This window comes from Macaca mulatta, chromosome 20, assembly GCF_049350105.2.
Source record: "Macaca mulatta isolate MMU2019108-1 chromosome 20, T2T-MMU8v2.0, whole genome shotgun sequence".
Taxonomy (NCBI): domain Eukaryota; kingdom Metazoa; phylum Chordata; class Mammalia; order Primates; family Cercopithecidae; genus Macaca; species Macaca mulatta.
Genome location: NC_133425.1, coordinates 3995745 through 4015574, shown reverse-complemented (window position 1 = coordinate 4015574; position 19830 = coordinate 3995745). Strand labels below are relative to the sequence as shown.

The 19830-nt window shown below is 54.5% G+C and overlaps 3 protein-coding genes and 1 long non-coding RNA gene across 20 annotated transcripts in view; 2 read left to right on the top strand and 2 right to left on the bottom strand.

The window, feature by feature from the left end:
- Positions 1-12257, top strand: part of PRSS41 (serine protease 41) — a 31272-nt gene extending 19015 nt beyond the window's left edge. For 4 of the 17 annotated variants that reach the window (XM_077985240.1, XM_077985233.1, XM_077985235.1 and 1 more), the window contains 2 exons: positions 693-850; positions 1552-1942. In XM_077985240.1, coding sequence (XP_077841366.1) covers positions 693-850; positions 1552-1770 — 377 coding nt within the window. In that variant the 3' untranslated portion in view covers positions 1771-1942. Of the gene's footprint in view, positions 1-692; positions 1943-10561; positions 10612-11176; positions 11278-11439; positions 11523-11603 lie in introns of those variants that run through there. The other 13 variants (XM_077985231.1, XM_077985234.1, XR_013411389.1 and 10 more) reach the window with 12 other exon arrangements.
- ELOB (elongin B) overlaps positions 1-19830 on the bottom strand; it is a 183333-nt gene that overhangs the window by 32263 nt on the left and 131240 nt on the right. The window lies entirely within an intron of this gene.
- LOC144337819 (uncharacterized) lies at positions 4813-8744 on the bottom strand. The gene is made up of 3 exons (XR_013411415.1): positions 8657-8744; positions 6666-6948; positions 4813-6264 (listed from the first exon to the last, which is right to left on the bottom strand). It is a non-coding gene; the product is annotated as an uncharacterized LOC144337819 (long non-coding RNA).
- Positions 14809-19386, top strand: PRSS21 (serine protease 21). The gene is made up of 5 exons (XM_077987048.1): positions 14809-15110; positions 15189-15648; positions 16357-16649; positions 18648-18802; positions 19059-19386. The coding sequence occupies exons 1-5, from the start codon at positions 14957-14959 to the stop codon at positions 19296-19298; spliced, it is 1302 nt and encodes a 433-aa protein (XP_077843174.1). The 5' UTR covers positions 14809-14956; the 3' UTR covers positions 19299-19386.

Here is a 19830-nt window from a genome sequence, read left to right as displayed (position 1 = left end):
GGAAGGATTCCTTTATCCACTTCTTGTAGGATAGGTCGACTAATGACAAATCTTCTCAGCTTTTGGTTATCTGAGAATGTCTTAATTTCTTCTTCATTTTTTTCCTGATATAAAATTCTTGGTTGACTGTTTCTGTTCATCTTGCTGAGGATCCCTTGTCCTTGATGAATCACTTCTCTTTTCCTGTTCATAAGATTCTCCCTTTATCTTTTGTTAGTTTTATTATAACGTGTCTCGGTGTAAATCTCTTTGTGTTTAACCTATGTGGAATTTGCTCAGCTTCTTGAATCTGTGGGTTCACGTCTTTCATCAAATATGGCAAGTTTTGACCTGGATCCCACAGCTGTAGTGTGTTAATCATAAACATTCTCATCTACTGTAGCCCTTCTTCCTGCTGTGCTTTACTGAGAAATCTCTCTGCTGACTCAGGCAGGGGCTATCATCTCCATTCTACAGATAGAGAAACCAAGTTTCAGGAGCCCTGCAACAGCCTGGCCCACCCACTGGGTTATTCTGTGATATTGTTGATTGCTGTTGATGCACTGGGTGCTGGGGAGTCAAGAGCAATGCTGGGTACTGTGGGTGTGTCAGAGATCCCCCACCACCACTATAATACATGCCCTTTCTCCTCTCCCTGCTCCAGATGGCAGAGGAGAGGTGAAGGGTGCTGCCTTTCTCTGTCCTATCTCCAGGACCTCTGCCACCTCCTTACAACCTCCGGGAAGTGCAGGTCACCATCTTAAACAACACCAGATGTAATTACCTGTTTGAACAGCCCTCTAGCCGTAGGATGATCCAGGATTCCATGTTTTGTGCTGGTGCTGAGGATGGCAGTGTAGACACCTGCAAAGTGAGTGCCTCTACCCCTCCAGGGAATCCCACCCTCTCCAGCTCCAAACCTGAGAGCGACTACCATTTCCTCCCCAACCACTCCCAACCCATTGCTTGGATTTCTTTTTTTTTTTTTTTTTTTTTTGAGATGGAGTCTCGCTCTGTCACCCAGGCTGGAGTGCAGTGGCCGGATCTCAGCTCACTGCAAGCTCCGCCTCCCGGGTTTACGCCATTCTCCTGCCTCAGCCTCCTGAGTAGCTGGGACTACAGGCGCCTGCCACCTCGCCCGGCTAAGTTTTTTTTTTTTTTTGTATTTTTAGTAGAGACGGGGTTTCACTGTGTTAGCCAGGATGGTCTCGATCTCCTGACCTCGTGATCCGCCCGTCTCGGCCTCCCAAAGTGCTGGGATTACAGGCTTGAGCCACCGCGCCCGGCCCATTGCTTGGATTTCTTATGAGAAAACCAATGCAGTCTTAGTTTTTGAGCCTACAAAATGTGCTTTTCATTTTTCATAAATTCTGCCTGCATTGATTAACCCACCAACCCCTGGAGGCTGTTGCCCCACTTTGAAAGTGTAGAAACTGCAACTTGATTGATTCTATGGGAAGGAGTAAGGTTTGCATTCAGTCTGCCTAGCCCCACAGCCCCTCCTGCTCTCATGGCCTGTCTGCTACCCCACCCACTCTGCCCCAGGCTGGGCTCACCCATGCTGCTCCCCAGGGTGACTCAGGTGGACCCTTGGTCTGTGACAAGGATGGACTGTGGTATCAGGTTGGAATCGTGAGCTGGGGAATAGACTGCGGTCAACCCAATCGGCCTGGTGTCTACACCAACATCAGTGTGTACTTCCACTGGATCCGGAGGGTGATGTCCCACAGTACACCCAGGCCAAACCCCTCCCAGCTGTTGCTGCTCCTTGCTCTGCTATGGGCTCCCTGACTCCTGCAGCCATTCTGAGTGCACCAGAAACTGTGAGGCTGCAGTGGGGACCATAGGATTGGCTCACCTCCCCTGGGCAGTGGGCACTTCAGGGACAGGGTTGGGACTGCCTGCTGGATCAGATTCCAGCCCCTTTTGTCCCATTTGCCAATAAATATGTGTGCATGTTCAAGCTGATGCCTTGCAGAGCTTTCTATGGACCTAAGGGGCTTCATGGACAACTCCCTCCTCTTCACTCATGTCCAGTCCAGGCCAAGACCCCACCTGAACTCCTAAATTGTTATCCAGGTTTTTGTTGCAAACAGCAGGACCCTCTGGTTATTTCAATCAGGAAGATAATTGATGGAAGAACAGTAGTACTTCAGTGTGTCAGAGGGGTGGGAAGACATGGATTGGGGTACCATGGAGGAAATGCTCTCAGTGCTCCCATCCCAGGGTTTCCAATCACACAAATGCCAGATGTTCCTGATCTTATTTTGGTCACTCCAATAGTTGACCTAAAACCAGGACATGGGTGCAGGTAGTTTATCTGGAAGGTGATCCCAGGAAACAAAGACGAGAAAGTGGAGAAACCAAGGCAGGAAAGGCACAAATGCCAATGAATTTGCTCAAACTGGGAGAAATTGAGCCACAATTCTGTGGGGGCTTCAGCATTGGCCCACTGAGGACAAGGACACCAGGGGTGAGTGTTTCTCTCTTGCCCCCTGACCCCACATGTTGAGGGAGGTCCTGGGGGTATAGTATGATGCCCCAGAGCTGTAGCAGCCCCTAGGTGAGGCTGTGGGCACCCAGGCAGCTGCTGTAGCAGCACCATAAGGTGGCTGACATGGGGAAGGGGGGTATGTCTTCCCCCTGCTTTGAGGTTCCTGACCCCAGCATCAGCTTGGCCAAGGAACCAATCCAACAAGATAGATGCTGCAGGCTCCCTGAACTGGGAAAGCGATCTGCATTTTGCCAAGATCCAAAAATGCTGTGAGCACAAGAAGGTGCGAGAAGCTCTGGCCTAGACAGCCCCTGATCTCATCCCCACCCCACAGCCTCTGCGCCTTTGAAAATGCATCCACTTGAAGCAAACTCTCCCTGCTCACTGTTAGCCTCGGGAGGAAGGCTGTAGAGGGGCCCTGGTTCCTCAAACCATGGAGGGTAGGCAGTCACAGGTGGTCCCTGCCTACAACGTCCTCCCACCCTTCAGGACCACATCACTCACCAGTGGGTGGCTGACCTATTAGCAAGTGGAATTGCCAGTCCTGCCAAATTGTAGAGGGAGTGTCATGATCCAGTGGACGTGCTATCCCCCATCCCATGCATGTGTTGGGGTCAGGGGAGGCTCTTCCTGCCGAGGAGACCTGGCCTGTCCACATAGAAGAAGATCGAAACTGGAAAAGGGTGGGCAGATTCCAAGATAGGACTGGAGTGGATATAGCTGGTTCTGAGGGACAGGAAGTGAGTCCAGCGACGCCCTTTCTAAGTTTGAGGGTGTTCTGCAGGTGAGTGGGTCCATGCAAACCTATCCTCAAAGGCCAAGGGAGCCAACAGGCCAAAAAGGCTGAGAAATCCAGTGTCTAAGAAACAAACATTTAATAAGACATTACAAACTGAAGTGATGCCTTGGTTGTCCATGAGATGGTGGATCTCCACACCTGCCCTGCAGAAAGTATTCTTTGTATCACAAGATTTTTTTTTTTTTTTTGGTAAAACAAGTGCAATTAGTTATGCCTCAGACATTCTAGCAAAATCTTGACCACCGGGGAGGTGAGAGAGGCATCTTTCTGAGGAGTTATCTGTGTGACAGGGACCACTTGGTATGCCTGAGCGAAACATGGTCATCATGGGGTTTTCACTTCAAGATGGCGTCACTCTTGCCATACAAAAGGCTGTTTTCCTATAGGTCTGGGGACATTCCAGTAAAGTTGAACAAGTGAAGTAGAGATGGACTTTTTTTTTTTCTGAGACGGAGTCTCATACTGTTGCCTGGGCTGGAGTGCAATGGCGCCATCTTGGCTTACTGCAACCTACATCTCCCGGTTCACGTGATTCTCCTGCCTCAGCCTCCCAAGTAGCTTGGATTACAGGTGCACACCACCACACCCAGCTAATTTTTTTGTATTTTTTTTTTAGTAGAGACAGGGTTTCCCTATGTTGGCCAGACTGGTCTGGAACTGCTGACCTCGTGATCCTCTCACCTTGGCCTCCCAAAGTGCTGGGATTACAGGCGTGAGCCACTGTGCCTGGCCTAGAGATGGAGTTTGGCCAGAGGGAATGACTTCAGAGATAAAAGGCGATGTCCACATCCCAGAGTGGCCCATTGTGGGTGACAGCAGGGCCCCAGGGTTCCATTGCCATATGCTGGCGAGGCAAGAGGAAAGGTAGAGACTGAGAGTGGAACTGGGATTGGAGGAGCCAACTGGAAGGAGAGTCAGCTGGAGCACCTTGGGGTGGGGTGATGGAATAAGGACAGGGTGGTGTGGCTGCCTGTGAAAGAAGCAGAGGTCTGGGGGAATGTGGGGAATAGGCAGGCAGGTTTGGACTTTGGGTAGGAAATCCACATGGGTTGGGAGACAGTCAGAGTCCAGAGGACTCAGAGCTCTTGCTACCATGGCCAAGCCCTGTTGGGATGCTGGCATCTGCCCTGCCCAGAACCACACTCCCCACAGGCCATGGGAGACAGAGGCTACACCTCCAGGCATCAAATGAATAGACACCAAGGGTGATGGGCAGGGAGGGATCTGGAGAATTCGGGGGTGTCTTAGTGAATTCTTACATTGCTTTAAAGGAATACCTGAGGCTGGGTAATTTATACAGAAAAGGGGCTTATTTGGCTCATGGTTTGATTCTCCTGCCTCAGCCTCCGCAGTGACTGGGATTAGAGGCACGTGCCACCATGCCTGGATAATTTTTTGTATTTAGTAGAGACGGGGTTTCACCACGTTGATCAGGCTGGTCTTGAACTCCCGACCTCAGGTGATCCACCCCACCTTGGCCTCCCAAAGTACAGCTGTGAGCCACTGTACCCAGCCTTATTTAGTTTTCTTAAGATCATTATTTTGAATTTATTTCTGACAGTTCACTGATTTCCTTTTCCATTAGGGTCTGTTACTAGACAGTTATGTTCCTTTGGTGCCAAATTTTCTTGCTGCTCCGTGTTTCCTGTATCCTTGCACTGATGTCTGTACATCTGGTGGAACAATTGCCTCTTTCAGAGTTTCTAGAGTGGCTTTCGTAGAGATAGACTTTTACCTGCAGTTGGGTCATAGTGTGCTGGTTGGAAATGGTGTGGCGACCGTGTTTCCAGATAGGTGCAGTGATATGGTCTCCATGCAGCTCTTCAGCTGTGTTGAGCATCAGCAATAACTGTGGGTGCCTCGAGGCCCAGGCTGTAGAGATTTGTGGCAGTGTTTGTTAATGTCCTTGATGTCAAGGGCTTTTGGGATCCTCCTATTCTTATTTTCCCCACAATGGGGATATGCAGCCAAAGGGCACCTTTTGGTGTCAAGTTTGATATGGCCTACAAGAAGATGCAGTGGCACTGGCTTTCATTTGCAGGTGCTTGGAGTAGCTGTGGAGCTGGGGTCCTAGGCTCAGGGCCTGGCGTACAAACTGAGGCAAGGCCTGGGTCATTGGGTGCAGGTTTACTCTCTGTGGCAGGGTTGAATGTGCGTTGCCCACAGAGCCAGGATCTGTACCTCTGATGCACTCCCTAGCAGGTCATGCCCAGGGGGCTGGGTTGTAGCTGTGATTCTACCCTGTGGGACAGGGCAGAGCAGTGGCCCAACTCTGGGGAAGATGTGGTGTTCTCAGGTTTAAACCTGGGAATCAGAGTATGGCTGCCACTCCGGGACCTGAGCCAGTAGGGCTCAGCGTAACTCAGGGTTCAGGGGCTCAGCATAACTCAGGGTTCAGGGGCTCAGCATAACTCAGGGTTTAGGGGCTCAGCGCTACTCAGGGTTCAGGGGCTGAAGCTCCATGCAGTAGCAACTCTAAGCCCCGAGATGGTGGGGCTTGGCAGTATCCCAGACTTCATGAGGCCAGATACAGTGGCAGAATGGCAGAGCACAGCTGTCATTTCGGCCCTGTTGGGGAGGGAGGTGGCAGGAAACAGCACATTGCAGGGGAAGGCAGGGAGCAGCCCAGGGAGACTCCACTTTCCAGGGAGAGGGCTATCTCCGCAGCTCCATCTCTAGGAGGCTAATCTGGCTCCAGGGAGGCAAGGTGCTGGAGCTGGCCCATAGGGCAGTGTCTCAGCTCAGCCACTGCTCTGTTTCCCTGGGATGCGAGCTACTACATCAGGTCAGCCCCGGGATTCACAGCTGCTCAGCTCAGCCAGGGCAGTGATCTCCTGGGGGAAGTGGACTGCTTTAGCTTAGGCCTGGGGAATGTGACTATTCTGGGTAGCCCCAGCACCGTTTCCTGGAATGCAGCACGCTTCTCCAACTTCTGCTCTGAGCAGCCAAGGTGCTGTTTTCCTGGGAGGCAGGTTGTGGCTTCAGCTCTGGCCTGAGTGGAGAAGGGGGAAGGTTAGGTGGAGCACCTCTACCTCTGCTTGGCCCCAGGAGCAAGGGTGTGACTGCTGCTCACGGCTCAGTAGAGGGGTATGAAGCCACCAGGCTGAGGTGGTTCAGTGGTGGCTTAGTCTCAGGGATGAAGGGCAACTGTGGCTACTCAATCCCAGGGCAAGATATGCTCTGGCCGTAGCTCCAGTTCAACAATGGCGCAGTGCGGTAGCCACATGACCACAGGAAATGGGCTCACTGTGGACTCCTCTGTAGGGAGCTCAGCTGTGTGGCCTCAGGCAGCCCCCTTGCCTGGGCTTAGTGCCTGTGAAGACAGGGGACGCCAGTGATAAGGGCTGTAGGTGTCCAAGGTGCTGGTGGGGCTCCTGGGATCCCCTTGCTGACCTCCTTGCCTCATTCCCAGCTGATCCTGGTTGGGGATTGGGGTGCAGGCCCAGTGTTTCCTTCTGTTCTTCATGCGGCCATCCTGAGTTTCTCTGCTCTCCAGGTTTCTGTTACTCCTCTAAAGCACTCTGGTGCTCTTCCTCAGTTATTTTGATTAAAAGTTAATTGTTGGCCGGGCGCGGTGGCTCACGCCTAAAATCCCAGCACTTTGGGAGGCCGAGGCAGGCAGATCACGAGGTCAAGAGATCGAGATCATCCTGGCCAACCTGGTGAAGCCCCATCTCTACTAAAAAAATACAAAAAAAAAATTAGCCGGGTGCGGTGGTGGGCGCCTGTAGTCCCAGCTACACGGGAGGCTGAGGCAGGAGAATGGCGTGAACCCGGGAGACAGAGCTTGCAGTGAGTGGAGATTACGCCACTGCACCCCAGCCTGGGTGACAGAGTGAGACTCCGTCTCAAAAAAAAAAAAAAAAGAAAAAAAGAAAAAAAATTAGCCGGGCATGTTGGCAGGCGCCTGTAATCCCAGATACTTTGGAGGGTGAGGCAGGAGAATCGCTTGAACCCGGCAGGCGGAGGTTGCAGTGAGCTGAGATCACGCCATTCCACTCCAGCCTGAGCAAAAAGAGCAAAACTCTGTCTCAAAAAAAAAGAAAAACGAAAGTTAATTGTTTATTCATTGTTCTGGCTGTCTTAGTGAGGGGGAGGAGGACAAGAGAACTAGGGGGGCCGCGCGGGTGGCCCGCAGCTATAATTCCAACACTTTGGGAGACCAGGGCAGGAGGATCACTGGAGGCCAGGAGTTCGAGACCAGCCTGGACAACATTTTGCTCTACAAAAAATTTAAAATAAAAATGGGCCAGGCACGGTTGGCTCATGCCTGTAATCACAGCACTTTGGGAGGCCGAGGTGGGAAGATCATGAGGTCAGGAGTTTGAGACCAGCCTGGCCAACATAGTGAAATCCCATCTCTACTAAAAATACAAAAATTAGCTGGGCATGGTGGTGCACACCTATAATCCCAGCTACTTGGGAGGCTGAGGCAGGAGAATCACTTGAACCCTGGGGGGCGGAGTTGCAGTGAGCTGAGATCACCCCACTGCACACCAGCCCAGGCGACAGTGTGAAACTTCGTCTCAAAAAGAAAATAAAAATAATAAAAATAAAATAACAAAACAATAAAAATGTAGCTGGGTGTGATGGCTCACACCTGTGGTCACAGCTACTTGGGAGGATGAGGTAAGAGGATTACATTGAGCCTGGGATGCTGAGGCTGCAGAGAGCCAAGATCTCACCACTGTACTGTGTCAAAAAAAACAGAAAGAAAGACGAAAGAAAGAAAGAAAGAAAAGAAAGAAAGAGAAAGAAAGAAAGAAAGAAAGAAAGAAAGAAAGAAAGAAAGAAAGAAAGAAAGAAAGAAAAAGAAAGAAAGAGGGAGGAAGGAAATTGTGACACACACTGCAATCTGGATGAGCCATGAAGACACTGTGCTCAGTGAAATAAGCCAGTTACAAAAGAAGAACACTGTATGATTTCACAAATATGAAGTACTTAGAGGAACCAAAAGCGTAGAGACAGAAAGTAAAACAGAAGTTGCCAGAGACTGATGGGGCGGGAGCAGAGTCTCACTTTAGTCTTGGCACCTGGCTCTGGTTGTGACGCCTACACCGTCTCCCTGGAGGGGCTGGTCAGAGCTGGGCTTCCACTGACTGATGTGCCAAGGTGAGGCCCCCACAGTACCTCTGCTCCCACCCCTCTGCTCCACCCCTCTGCACCACCCCTCTGCTCCCACCCCTCTGCACCACCCCTCTGCTCCCACCCCTCTGCTCCCACCCCTCTGCACCACCCCTCTGCTCCCACCCCTCTGCTCCACCCCTCTGTACCACCCCTCTGCTCCCACCCCTCTGCTCCCACCCCTCTGCACCACCCCTCTGCTCCCACCCCTCTGCTCCACCCCTCTGCACCACCCCTCTGCTCCCACCCCTCTGCACCACCTGTCCAGCACTCCTCTGACTTTCAGGGGCAGTAAGGGCCAGGCACGGGCAGTGGGCAGCTGAGCCCGTCTCAGGAGGAGCCTCCTTCAGGGAGGTGGAGGTGGAAGCGGCCAAGCCGTTGGCCAGCACAGCTCTCAGAGGGAGGAGCTTGGAGGTGGCACAAAGCGGGCTGTGTTCTCACCCTAGCCCAGCCTGAGGGCGCCTTTTCATGGTTGGTTTTGTTTTGTTTGAGACAGACTCTCGCCCTGTGGCCCAGGCTGGAGTGCAAGGGTGTGATCTCGGCTCACCGCAACCTCTGCCTCCCGGGTTCAAATGATTCTCCTGCCTCAGCCTCCAGAGTAGCTGGAATTACAGGCGCCCACCACCATGCCCAGCTATTTTTTTGTATTTTTAGTAGAGACAGGGTTTCACTATGTTGGCCAGGCTGGTCTCGAACTCCTGAACTTATGATCCACCCACCTTGGCCTCCCAAAGTGCTGGGATTATAGGCATGAGCCACCATGCCCGACCTGCCTTTCCATGTTTTGCTGGCGGTTCAGAGGCCTTCTTTCTAACTCCAGGCTGACAGGGTTTGGCGCCCAGAAGGAGAGTCGTCTGGGCCAGAACTCCAGAAGCACCAGCTGGGGTTGTGGGGACTTGGTGGAAGAGACAGTGCACACTGGAGGGGATGTTCAGATGGCGCGAACACAGGCATCACACATGCTCGTTCACACATGTGCACCCAGACACACACGCCCACCCAGACTCTCCTGCACGCGGGGGACATGCACACACGACACCCCTCTTCACCTGCATGCCTGACCTGGGAAAGAAGCCCACCTGGTGGGAGGCACCCCTCTCCCACCCTCCATCTGCCCTGGCCCAAGTGCTGGCCCTGAGCCCGCGTACAGGGAGACTCAACACAGGCCCTTTGTCCCTTGGGATCAGGGCTCCCAAGAGAGGGATTTACTGAGCATTTATTTCCTGCCCTGGGCACACCCAGTCCTCATTCTGCCAGGAGAGGGGAACAATGAGGCCTTCTCCTGCCTGCAGAGGTGGCCCCGGGCCGGCTGGCCCTTGTGTGTCAGGAGTTGGGTTAGGGCCACAAGCCCCTGGCCTCCCTGCCCTTCAGGTGTGGGACTTGGGAAGACCCCTCTGTGGCTCTGCAGCCTGAGGCACAGCAGACAAGAGGGTCTCCATCTGCAACCCATGCAGCAGCCAGGACCTCCCTGCAGCCCCTGGGCCAGGCTGAGCCTCTGCGGGAAGCCCCCAGCCTCACCGGAGGCAAGAACCTGAGTCCCTGGCTCAGATCTCCGGGTAGGACTGATCTGACTAAGACCCTGGGCAAAACCAGGAGCTGACACCTCCTAGGGCCTCAGCGGATCCCTGGGGCTCAGGAACCAGAGGGAAGGTCCTGCTGGCTGGGGGAGGGGCAGCATCAGAAGCCCAGGGGTCTTTGCCCCAACCCCAGCAGGGCAACACCGGGCTGTGCCTGTGACTTGTCCTTGAGCGGCTGCTGCTGGAGAAGGAGGCCCTGAGGGAAGGCACTGCAGCCTTGCGCTCCTGAAACCCGAAGCTCCCGCACGCCCGCCTGCGCCCTCACTGAGTTCCTGTTGGTGCCACACTCTGTGCTAAGCGTTTTATCTGCACTTTCCCCAGAGAAACTCAATATTTTTATTGGAAAACCAGGACACATAACCACACATTTTGCCTAATCTTTCATATAATTCGCCTTCCACTAGTGTTGAAAATAGAATGCACTATTCCCAAGTTTCAAGTCGATGGAGGCGGGATTCCCGGGTTCTGGTTTCTGCAGCCTGCCCTGGTGCATGTGTTGCTCCTTGGCGTCTGGGTCAGCTCAGGCTGCTGTAACACAAATCCCACGCTGTAGGGGGCTGGTAGACAATAGACGTTTGTTTCTCACAGTTCTGGAGGCTGGAAGTCCAGGATCAAAGTGCTGAGCGATGCAGCTGCTGGTGAGGGTTCCTTTCTGGCGTGCAGACCCCCATCTTCTCACCGTGTCCTCTTTGGGGAGGGGTGAAGAAGAGAGTCCTGGTCTCCTTTTCTTATAAGGGCCCTAACCCATCGCTGGGGGTCCTGTGCTCATGGCCTCATCTCAACCTCATCACCTTCAAAGGTCCTACCTCTGACACATATGCTTAGAGCTTAGAGCTTCCACATATGAACTTTCGGGGACAAAGACAGCCCATAGCACCTGGTTAGCATCCCCCTGAATCTCTCCTGAGGCAGGCACGTGCTTAGAACCTGGGGCTCGCCCCACTCCCCTGACCTCCCCTCCTGGGGGCCAGAAAGTGCCCCACAGGGGCCCACCCTGTCCACCTCTGTGGCTGTGCTCCAGCTGACTTGCTCGGGCCCTGTCCTGTGAATGGAGGAAGGATGTACGGCTCAGCCTTCGCACCTGCCCCAGTAGATTCCGTGATAAGTGACCTGAGCAGCCTGGCCCGGCGCTACACTCCGACCCTGTTGCTGACTGCACCTCACGCAGCCACTCTCAGCCTCGGTTTCTCTGTCAATAAACAGGCCCCAGCACACCCCAGCGCCTGAGGCTGTTGGGAGGGAGGAGCGAGACAATGTTTGTGGCCGCCGGCCATCTGCTGGGGAAACCAGTCCGTGTTATTGAGGTGATATGGTTTGGCTGTGTACCCGCCCAAATCTCATCTTGAATTGTAGTTCCCATCATTCCTACATGTTGTGGGAGGGACCTGGTGAGAGGTAATTCAATCGTGGGCAGTGAGTTACCGCCATGCTGCTGAATTCTTACAACATCTGCTGGTTTTATACAGAGATGTTCCCCGTTTTGCCCGGCACTTCTCCTTACTGCCACCATGTGAAGAAGGACGTGTTTGCTTCCCTTTCTGCCGTGATAGTAAGTTTCCTGAGGCCTCCCCAGCCATGCTGAACTGTGAGTCAATTAAACCTCTTTCCTTTATAAAATACCTACCCTCAGTTATGTCTTTATTAGCAGCGTGAGAATGGACTGATACATGAGGACCAGCCCGGATGAGGCCCTCGATGGTGTCAGACACTAGAACAGCCTCACACTGGTTTGAGTCAGTTGCTCGTCTCCTTCCCAGGCGTGGTTGAGCCCTCCCTGGGAGGCTGCAGAGGGAGTAGCCCTGTGGGTGCGTCACTGGTCCGGGAGGCCAGTTCCTGACTGCGGCCCCCACCGTGAGCCATGTGGAGGGCCTGGAATTTTTGAGACTCGAGGATGGACGGTCCAGACGGACCAAGATGGCGGAAGCTGAGGATGGGCCCTGAGGAGCTGTCCTCTAAGGACAAAGCCAACAGACATTTCCGCTACATTTACCACCCAAATTCAGACATATTGGAGAGTAAAAGGTGACAGTGACACCCATGCACTCCCTGCCTCTCCTGTCCTCAGCATTCTCCTGTGTGGATGTCACTACATTTACCCATGTCCCGGACCCTCCGTCCACCCATCGCTTCATCTTCTTTCCTCAGACATATCAGGTGCTGACCTCAGTTCACCTCCCCTCAGACACTTCTGCATGCGTGTCATTAACCAGACTGTCGTAGGGTTGGGCTTTTCTCATTTTGAAGCGTAATTTGCATACAATGAAATCACAAATTTGGAAGTGTATATTCACAGGTTTTATTATTTATTTATTTATTTATTTTGAGATGAACTCTCTGTCGCCCAGGCTGGAGTGCAGTGGTGTAATCTTGGCTCTCTGCAAGCTCCACCTCCTGGTTCAAGCGATTCTCCTGCCTTAGCCTCCTGAGTAGCTGGAATTACAGGCACCAGTCACCATACCCAGCTAATTCTTGTGTTTTTAGTAGAGACGGGGTTTCACCATGTTGGGCAGGCTGGTTTCGAACTCCTGACCTCAAGGGGCCCACCCTCCTCGGCCTCCCAAACTGGTGGGAATTGTAGGTGTGGGCCACCACGCCCGGCCTATTCACAGGTTTTAAAACATTATTTTTTATTGCGATAAAATACACATAACATGAAACCACTTTAACCATTTTATTTTTTAATTTTTTGAGACCGAGTCTCGCTCTGTCACCCACGCTGGAGTGCAGTGACGCTATCTCGGCTCACTGCAGCCTCCACCTCCCAGGTTCAAGAGATTCTCCTGCCTCAGCCTCCCAAGTAGCTGGGATTACAGCATCCACCAGCACCACCAGCTAATTTTTGTATTTTTAGTAGAGATGGGGTTTCACCATATTGGCCAGGCTGGTCTCCAACTCCTGAGCTTGTGATCTGCCTGTCTCGGCCTCCCAAAGTGCTGGGATTACAGGTGAGAGCCACAGCGCCCGGCCCACTTTAATCATTTTAAATGTCTAGTTCAGCAGAAAGTCATCCATTACTTAACAACAAGTATACCTTCTGAGAAAAGCGTGGCTAGGTGATGTCAACATTGCAGGAACATCACAGAGTGCATTTCCACATACCTATGTGGCATAGCCTGCTACACCCAGGGTAGGCGGTCTAGCCTATTGCTCTTAGACTACAAAGCTACAGAGCTTGTTACCATACTAAACACTGTAGGCAACTCTAACACAATAATATGTATTTGTGTATCTAAACATAGAAAAGTACAATCGAAATATGGTATTATAATCTTATGGAACCACTGTCGTGTACCTGTGTGGTCATTCACTGAGCACAACCTCATTATGTGGCATGTAATTGTACATTCCCATTTTCACTGATCCGTTCATTGGTCAATGGATTCTCGGGTTGCTTTCATGTCAGCTACTGTGAATAATCCTGCTATGAACATGGGTATACAAATATCTCTTGAAGGCCGGGCATGGTGGCTCACACCTTCACCCTGGCACTTTGGGAGGCTGCGGAGGGCAGATCACCTGAGGTCAGAAGTTCAAGACTAGCCTGGCCAACACGGCGAAACCTCATCTCTACTAAAAATACAAAAATTAGCTGAGCATGGTGGTGGGTGCCTCTAATCCCAGCTACTCTGGAGGCTGAGACAGGAGAATCACTTGGATCCAGGAGGCAGAAGTTGCAGTGAGCCAAGATCCCGCCACTGCACTCTAGCCCGAGCAACAGAGCAAGACACCATCTCAAAAAACAAACCCCCAAAACTAAACCCCCCAAAAAACAAAAACCAATATATCTTGAAGACCTTCCTTTCAGTTCTTTTGGATGTATACTCGGAAGTGGAATTGCAGCCGGGTGCGGTGGCTCATGCCTGTAATCCCAGCACTTTGAGAGGCGGAGGGGGTGGATCACCTGAGATCAGGAGTTGGAAACCAGCCTGGTTAACATGGCGAAACCCCGTCTCTACTAAAAATACAAAAATGAGCCAGGTGTGCTGGTGCGTGTCTGTAACCCTAGCTACTTGGGAGGCTGAGGCAGGAGAATCGCTTGAACCTGGGAGGTGGAGGTTGCAGTGAGCTAGGATCACACCAATGCATTCCAGCCTGGGCGACAACAGCGAAATTCCATCTCAACAACAACAAAAAAATTTGTTTCAGAGGAGTGAAGAAAGCCCAGTGGGAGCCCGCAGTGGGTACGGCCTGGGTAGAGACTTGGCAGGATCCCCATTCTGGGTGGAACCGGCCCAAGAGCACTGTTTTCCCAAGAAAGTCTCATGGGCCGGGCGCGGTGGCTCAAGCCTGTAATCCTAGCACTTTGGGAGGCCGAGACGGGCGGATCACGAGGTCAGGAGATCGAGACTATCCTGGCTAACACAGTGAAACCCCATCTCTACTAAAAAATACAAAAAAACTAGCTGGGCATGGTGGCGGGCGCCTGTAGTCCCAGCTACTCGGGAGGCTGAGGCAGGAGAATGGCGTAAACCCAGGAGGCGGAGCTTGCAGTGAGCCGAGATCCGGCCACTGCACTCCAGTCTGGGCGACAGAGGGAGACTCCGTCTCAAAAAAAAAAAAAGGAAAAAAAAAAAGAAAGTCTCATGAAGGACCAGCCATGCTGCTAGGCCCCACCTGGCCCTCAGGGGCCCCCAGGCTTTAAGGGGACTCCTGGCTCACGGCCAGGCCCTTGGTGCTGGAGGAGGTGGTAGGTGAAGGACACCGGGCACCAAGCGGGCAGCCAGGACCCCTGGGCTGCAGACAAGAAAGGGACTGTGGGGTCCACCGGGTCTGGGCCACATCAAGGAGTGTGGTTGAAGATCCGCCCTAGGAGCTGAAAGCCAGGGCGCTATCAGGGCTGAGAGTCCCCAAACAGCCCTTGGGTCCAGGAGTGTGAAGCTGGGAGTAGAGGGCAGAGCTCCCACCCCGCCCCGCCCCCAGGGGGCGCCCCCGGCCCGGCGCGAGGGGAGGCAGAGGAGGCGCCAGGCCGCTGGAGAGGAGGCCATGGGCGCGCGCGGGGCGCTGCTGCTGGCGCTGCTGCTGGCGCTGTCGGGACTCGGGAAGCCGGGTGAGCTCGGGGCGCTGCTGGCGGGACGGGGAGGGGGGCGATGGGGAGGACGGGAGGTGGAGGCCGCGGGGAGCTCACTTCTTGTCTCCTGCAGAGTCAGATGAGGTGGATCTGTCGTCAGGTAGGGCGCTCAGGATGCGTGATGCCCGCCGGGGCCGTTGGGCTGAGGTGCACGGGGGCGGGGGGAGGGGAAGGGGGGCCTCTACTGCTCTCTCGGCCTCGCCCCCGGGATCGAGAACTCTGTTGGTGTGGAAAGTAACCAATGGGCGCTGGAGGGGGATGGGCAGGCCCTCCAGAGCACGTGGGAGGGTCTCCAGTGTCACCTACTTCCTACTCTACACACGCGAGGGGACACTGGGTGGGTAAAAGCGTGGTTTCCTGGCTGGGTTGAATGGGAGAAAGGGAGAGGTCGGGCTTGGGGGGCTGCCTCCCGCGGCTCAGCAGTTCCTCTGACCATCCGAGGACCATGCGGCCAACGGGTCATCACGACGCGCATCGTGGGTGGACTGGACGCTGAACTCGGGCGTTGGCCATGGCAGGGGAGCCTGCGCCTGTGGGATTCCCACGTGTGCGGAGCGAGTCTGCTCAGCCACCGCTGGGCGCTCACTGCGGCGCACTGCTTTGAAGAGTGAGTGGGGTGCGAACTGAGGGGTGTGGGGACGGGCAGGAGCAGGGCTGCAGGGAGTGCCACCTAACTTTACCTATGGTCTGATGCCACACTTGGGCGTGAAGGTGGTGCGTGGATGCCGCCTGGTGTTCTACTGAGCCCCAGGCTCTGCTGCAGCCGGTTACACCCATTCCAGTTCCTTTTGGGTCTCCGGGAGGGAACTCTGTTCAGGTTCTTCCAGAATGTTCTTCCAGAACATTTCCACGCACTTTTGGGTATTCTCTCCCTTTTTCTTTTAACCCAAAGCTCACCACCATCCATCCCACCCTCATTCCCCCTCCTGGTGGACGTGCAGTACAGTGTGGAGCACTGAACCAAGGCGAGCACGCCCGGGACGCTATGTGGACTCCATCCTGCCAAGCCCACACTGCCGTGGTGCATCTGCCCATTCCTCCTTGGGCTGCATGGGGGTGCCCCTGGAGGCCTTGGCTTAATGCAAGGGTCCTTGGGACAGCTCTGGGAGATGACAAAACCCCACCCTCCTGCTCCAGGAGCAGGTCCTAGGACTTTGGTTGTGATCTCTCTGGGCTCTTTCATTTCTACAGGGGACCCTGGGTGTTAGCAAGTAGTAGCAATGCCACAGTCTCCCCTCCTGGACTGGGCCCCAGTTGTGCTGAGGCAGCCAGCCCTCCGTCCAGGGCCCCTGATTGCTCTCTTCTCTTCTACCAGAGAGAGTGACCTTAGTGATCCCTCTGGGTGGACGATCCAGTTTGGCCAGCTGACTTCCATGCCATCCTTCTGGAGCCTGCAGGCCTACTACACCCGTTACTTCGTGTCGAATATCTATCTGAGCCCTCGCTACCTGGGGAATTCACCCTATGACATTGCCTTGGTGAAGCTGTCTGCACCTGTCACCTACACTAACCACATCCAGCCCATCTGTCTCCAGGCTTCCACATATGAGTTTCAGAACCGGACAGACTGCTGGGTGACCGGCTGGGGGAACATCAAAGAGGATGAGGGTGAGGCTGGGGACAGGCAGGTCAGGGAGGAACTGTCTTTGTTCACCTGTTCCCCCACACAGGCACAATAGCCCCTTGCTTGGTCTGGGAGTGCAGGCTACGCCCCTCTTGTGCGCAGTCTCTCCTCACCTGCCAGGGCAGGGACCAAACACCCAGTCTCTCCCTTCCAGGGGCTGTGGGGGCCAGAAGGAGAGTGTGAGAGGGAGGCCAGCTTGGTACAGGCCTGTGGGTGGTGGGGTGGTGGAGGGGTTCTGGAGGACTTGGCGACATAAACGTCAGACTTGAATTTATTGCTGCATCTTTCCACCTCCCCCGGTGCTCACCAATGCCCCAGGCATCAGGCTCCCGGGCTGCCTCTCCAAGCCTCTTGCACCCACCCTAGCTCTGGCCGATTCTCCTGCAGCACTGAGCCCATTCCTCTCCCCATAAGTTTTCAAGCCATGCTCAACCGCAGCTCCCACGGAAACCCCTCTGGGGATTCTCTGGTGGGCCTGCCCTGGCACCTGCATGTCCCCCAACACACATGCCCTGAAAGAAGTGGGCCCACCATCTGGAGGAGCCCTGGGGCTGGCAGCCCCCGACTGGGTGTGTTCCCTGTATTAGGAATCCCCTTCCCTCTGCTCCCCTGTCTGGCCTGTCCCTGCATCATCCCACAACAGTAGTAACAATAACAAACGTGGTTCCTTGAGCACACGCAGTGTGCCTGGCACTGTTCTAGGCATGGGGACCCAGCAGTGAGGCAGGCGCGGCCTCTCCTCCTCCTGGAGCTCACCTAAGAATGAAGTTGGTAACGTTTTTATACCCATTTTACAGATGAGAAAACTGAGAGGGTTATGGAAATTGCCAAGAACTGATAAATGGAGAAGTCAGGGCCCCTTGCCTTAGAGAGGGTAAGGGATGTCCCCAGGTCACACCCCGGCAGTTGGAAGAGGGAATGGGAAACTCAGCACTGGAGCCGCCTCCCTCTAGAGGAGGGATCCTTTCCCTTCCCTGAGAAGGGCCCCTGCTGCAAAGATGAGTGGGTGTGAGCCGGGGGCACGGCCAGGCTGCCTCTGCCACCCTCTCTCCCCAGCCCAGAGTGGACAGGTCACACCAACCCCAGGCTGCGCCTCAACTCACAGTGTAGGGGAGGCGGGGGGCAGGCACTTCTGGAGCCCCCTGCCTGGTATGCACCTTTGCTCTGCCCTGCGCTGACTGGGAGGCCTTGGGCAAAGCTGTTCACCTCACGGTGCCTCAGTTTCCTCCCCTGTGAAACAGGGTAATGATGGTTCCACATCATAGGCTGGTTCCCAGGTTGTTAGTCCCAAGGGCTTAGGAGAGACCCCGCTGATGGGAAGCGCTGCCTGCAGGTTGGGCCTTGTTGTCTTTTGTCATCCTGTGCAGTACAAGGTGCTGGCTGGGACTCTGAGGCAGGAATTGGACAGGTGTGGGTTCCTGTCAGGCTCTGAGACTTCCCCAGTGCCTTGCCGGGGGTCAGCGGGGTGATATCCCCCTGACTCTCCTTATCTGGGAGTGGGTCCTGATGACTGCTGCCTCCCAGGGGTACTGGGGGGGGGCCCTAAGAGCGCCGCAACAAGCTTGTGCCCAGGCCCTGAAAGCGCCCAGCTGCTACTGAGGCCAGGGCTGCAGCCAGGCTGCCTCTCCCCCAGGTCTGGCTTTCGGTGCTCATCTTAACACCATGTCAGCTGCCTTTGCCCCTCCCCCTGTTCCTTTTTGCTAAGGAATCTCTCCGTGGGCGCAGGCAGGGCCATTGTTGCCATTCTACAGATAGGGAAAGTGAGGCTGGGGGAGCTCTGACAGCCTGTCTCTTGCTGGGGCCTTCGTGATGCTGCTGAGGGCCTCTGCTGTGCTGGGGTCTGGGCTGGAGCTGGGGGTAATGGAGATGAACCTGCCAGGCACAGTGGGTGCCCTAGGACCCCCACTCCCACAGCCTATGCCATCCCTCCCTAGAGGGGCCTCAGGTTGGTGTCTCTCTCTTTCCCTCTATCGTCCCCACAGCACTGCCATCTCCCTATACCCTCCAGGAAGTTCAGGTCGCCATCATAAACAACTCTATGTGCAACTACCTCTTCTTCAAGTACAGTTTCCGCACGGACATCTTTGGAGACATGGTTTGTGCTGGCGATGCCCAAGGCGAGAAGGATTCCTGCTTTGTGAGTGTCCCTGCCACCACTCCCAGCCCAGGAAAGCAACCTGTGTCCCTGTGCCTTATTTGACCCTCATGCCAACCCCAGGAGGTGGACACTGTTGCCCCACTCTGCAGATGCAGAAACGGAGGCTTGGCCGTTGCCAGGGGGAGGAGAAGGATGTGCACCCAGTCTACCCAGCCCCACAGCCCTTCCTGCTCTCGGCTTCTCCCCTGCCCCACTCACTCCGCCCCAGGCTGATCTCAGTCCCGCTGCTCCCCAGGGTGACTCAGGTGGACCCTTGGCCTGTAACAAGAATGGACTGTGGTATCAGATTGGAGTCGTGAGCTGGGGAGTGGGCTGTGGTCGGCCCAATCGGCCCGGTGTCTACACCAATGTCAGCTACCACTTCGGGTGGATCCAGAAGCTGATGGCCCAGAGTGGCATGTCCCAGCCAGACCCCTCCTGGCCGCTGCTCTTTCTCCCTCTTCTCTGGGCTCTCCCACTCCTGGGGCCAGCCTGAGCCTACCCAAGCCCGTGCAGGCTGGGGCCACTGCTAAGTCAGGCCCTGGTTCTCTTCTGTCTTGTTTGGTAATAAATACATTCCAGTTGATGCCTTGCAGAGTATTCCTCAAATGCGGTGGCTTCATGGACAGCTCATTCTCTCTTGTGCAGCCGGCCTGTCTGTGCCCCTGGCTCACACCCACATCTGTTCTGTTTTGATCAGAAAGAGAATTGTGTGTTGTTCAGGCTGGTCTTGAACTCCTAGGCTGATCTCGATCCTCCTGCCTCACCCTCCTGAGTAGCTGAAATTAGACTCATATCATGCCCCGCAATGGAACAGGAGTAGTTCCAGGGTGCCAGGAGCTGAGAAGCCTAGAGTGGGGGTGTGTGCATTGGAGGAAATGATCCTGACATCCCTCACCCCCTAAGGATCCAGCACAGAAACGCCAGACATCCTGATCTTACCATGGTTCCCCCAAGGCTGACCTAGGACCAGGACATGGGTGCAGGTAGTTTATCTGGGAGGTGATTGCAGGAAGTGGGGAAACTGA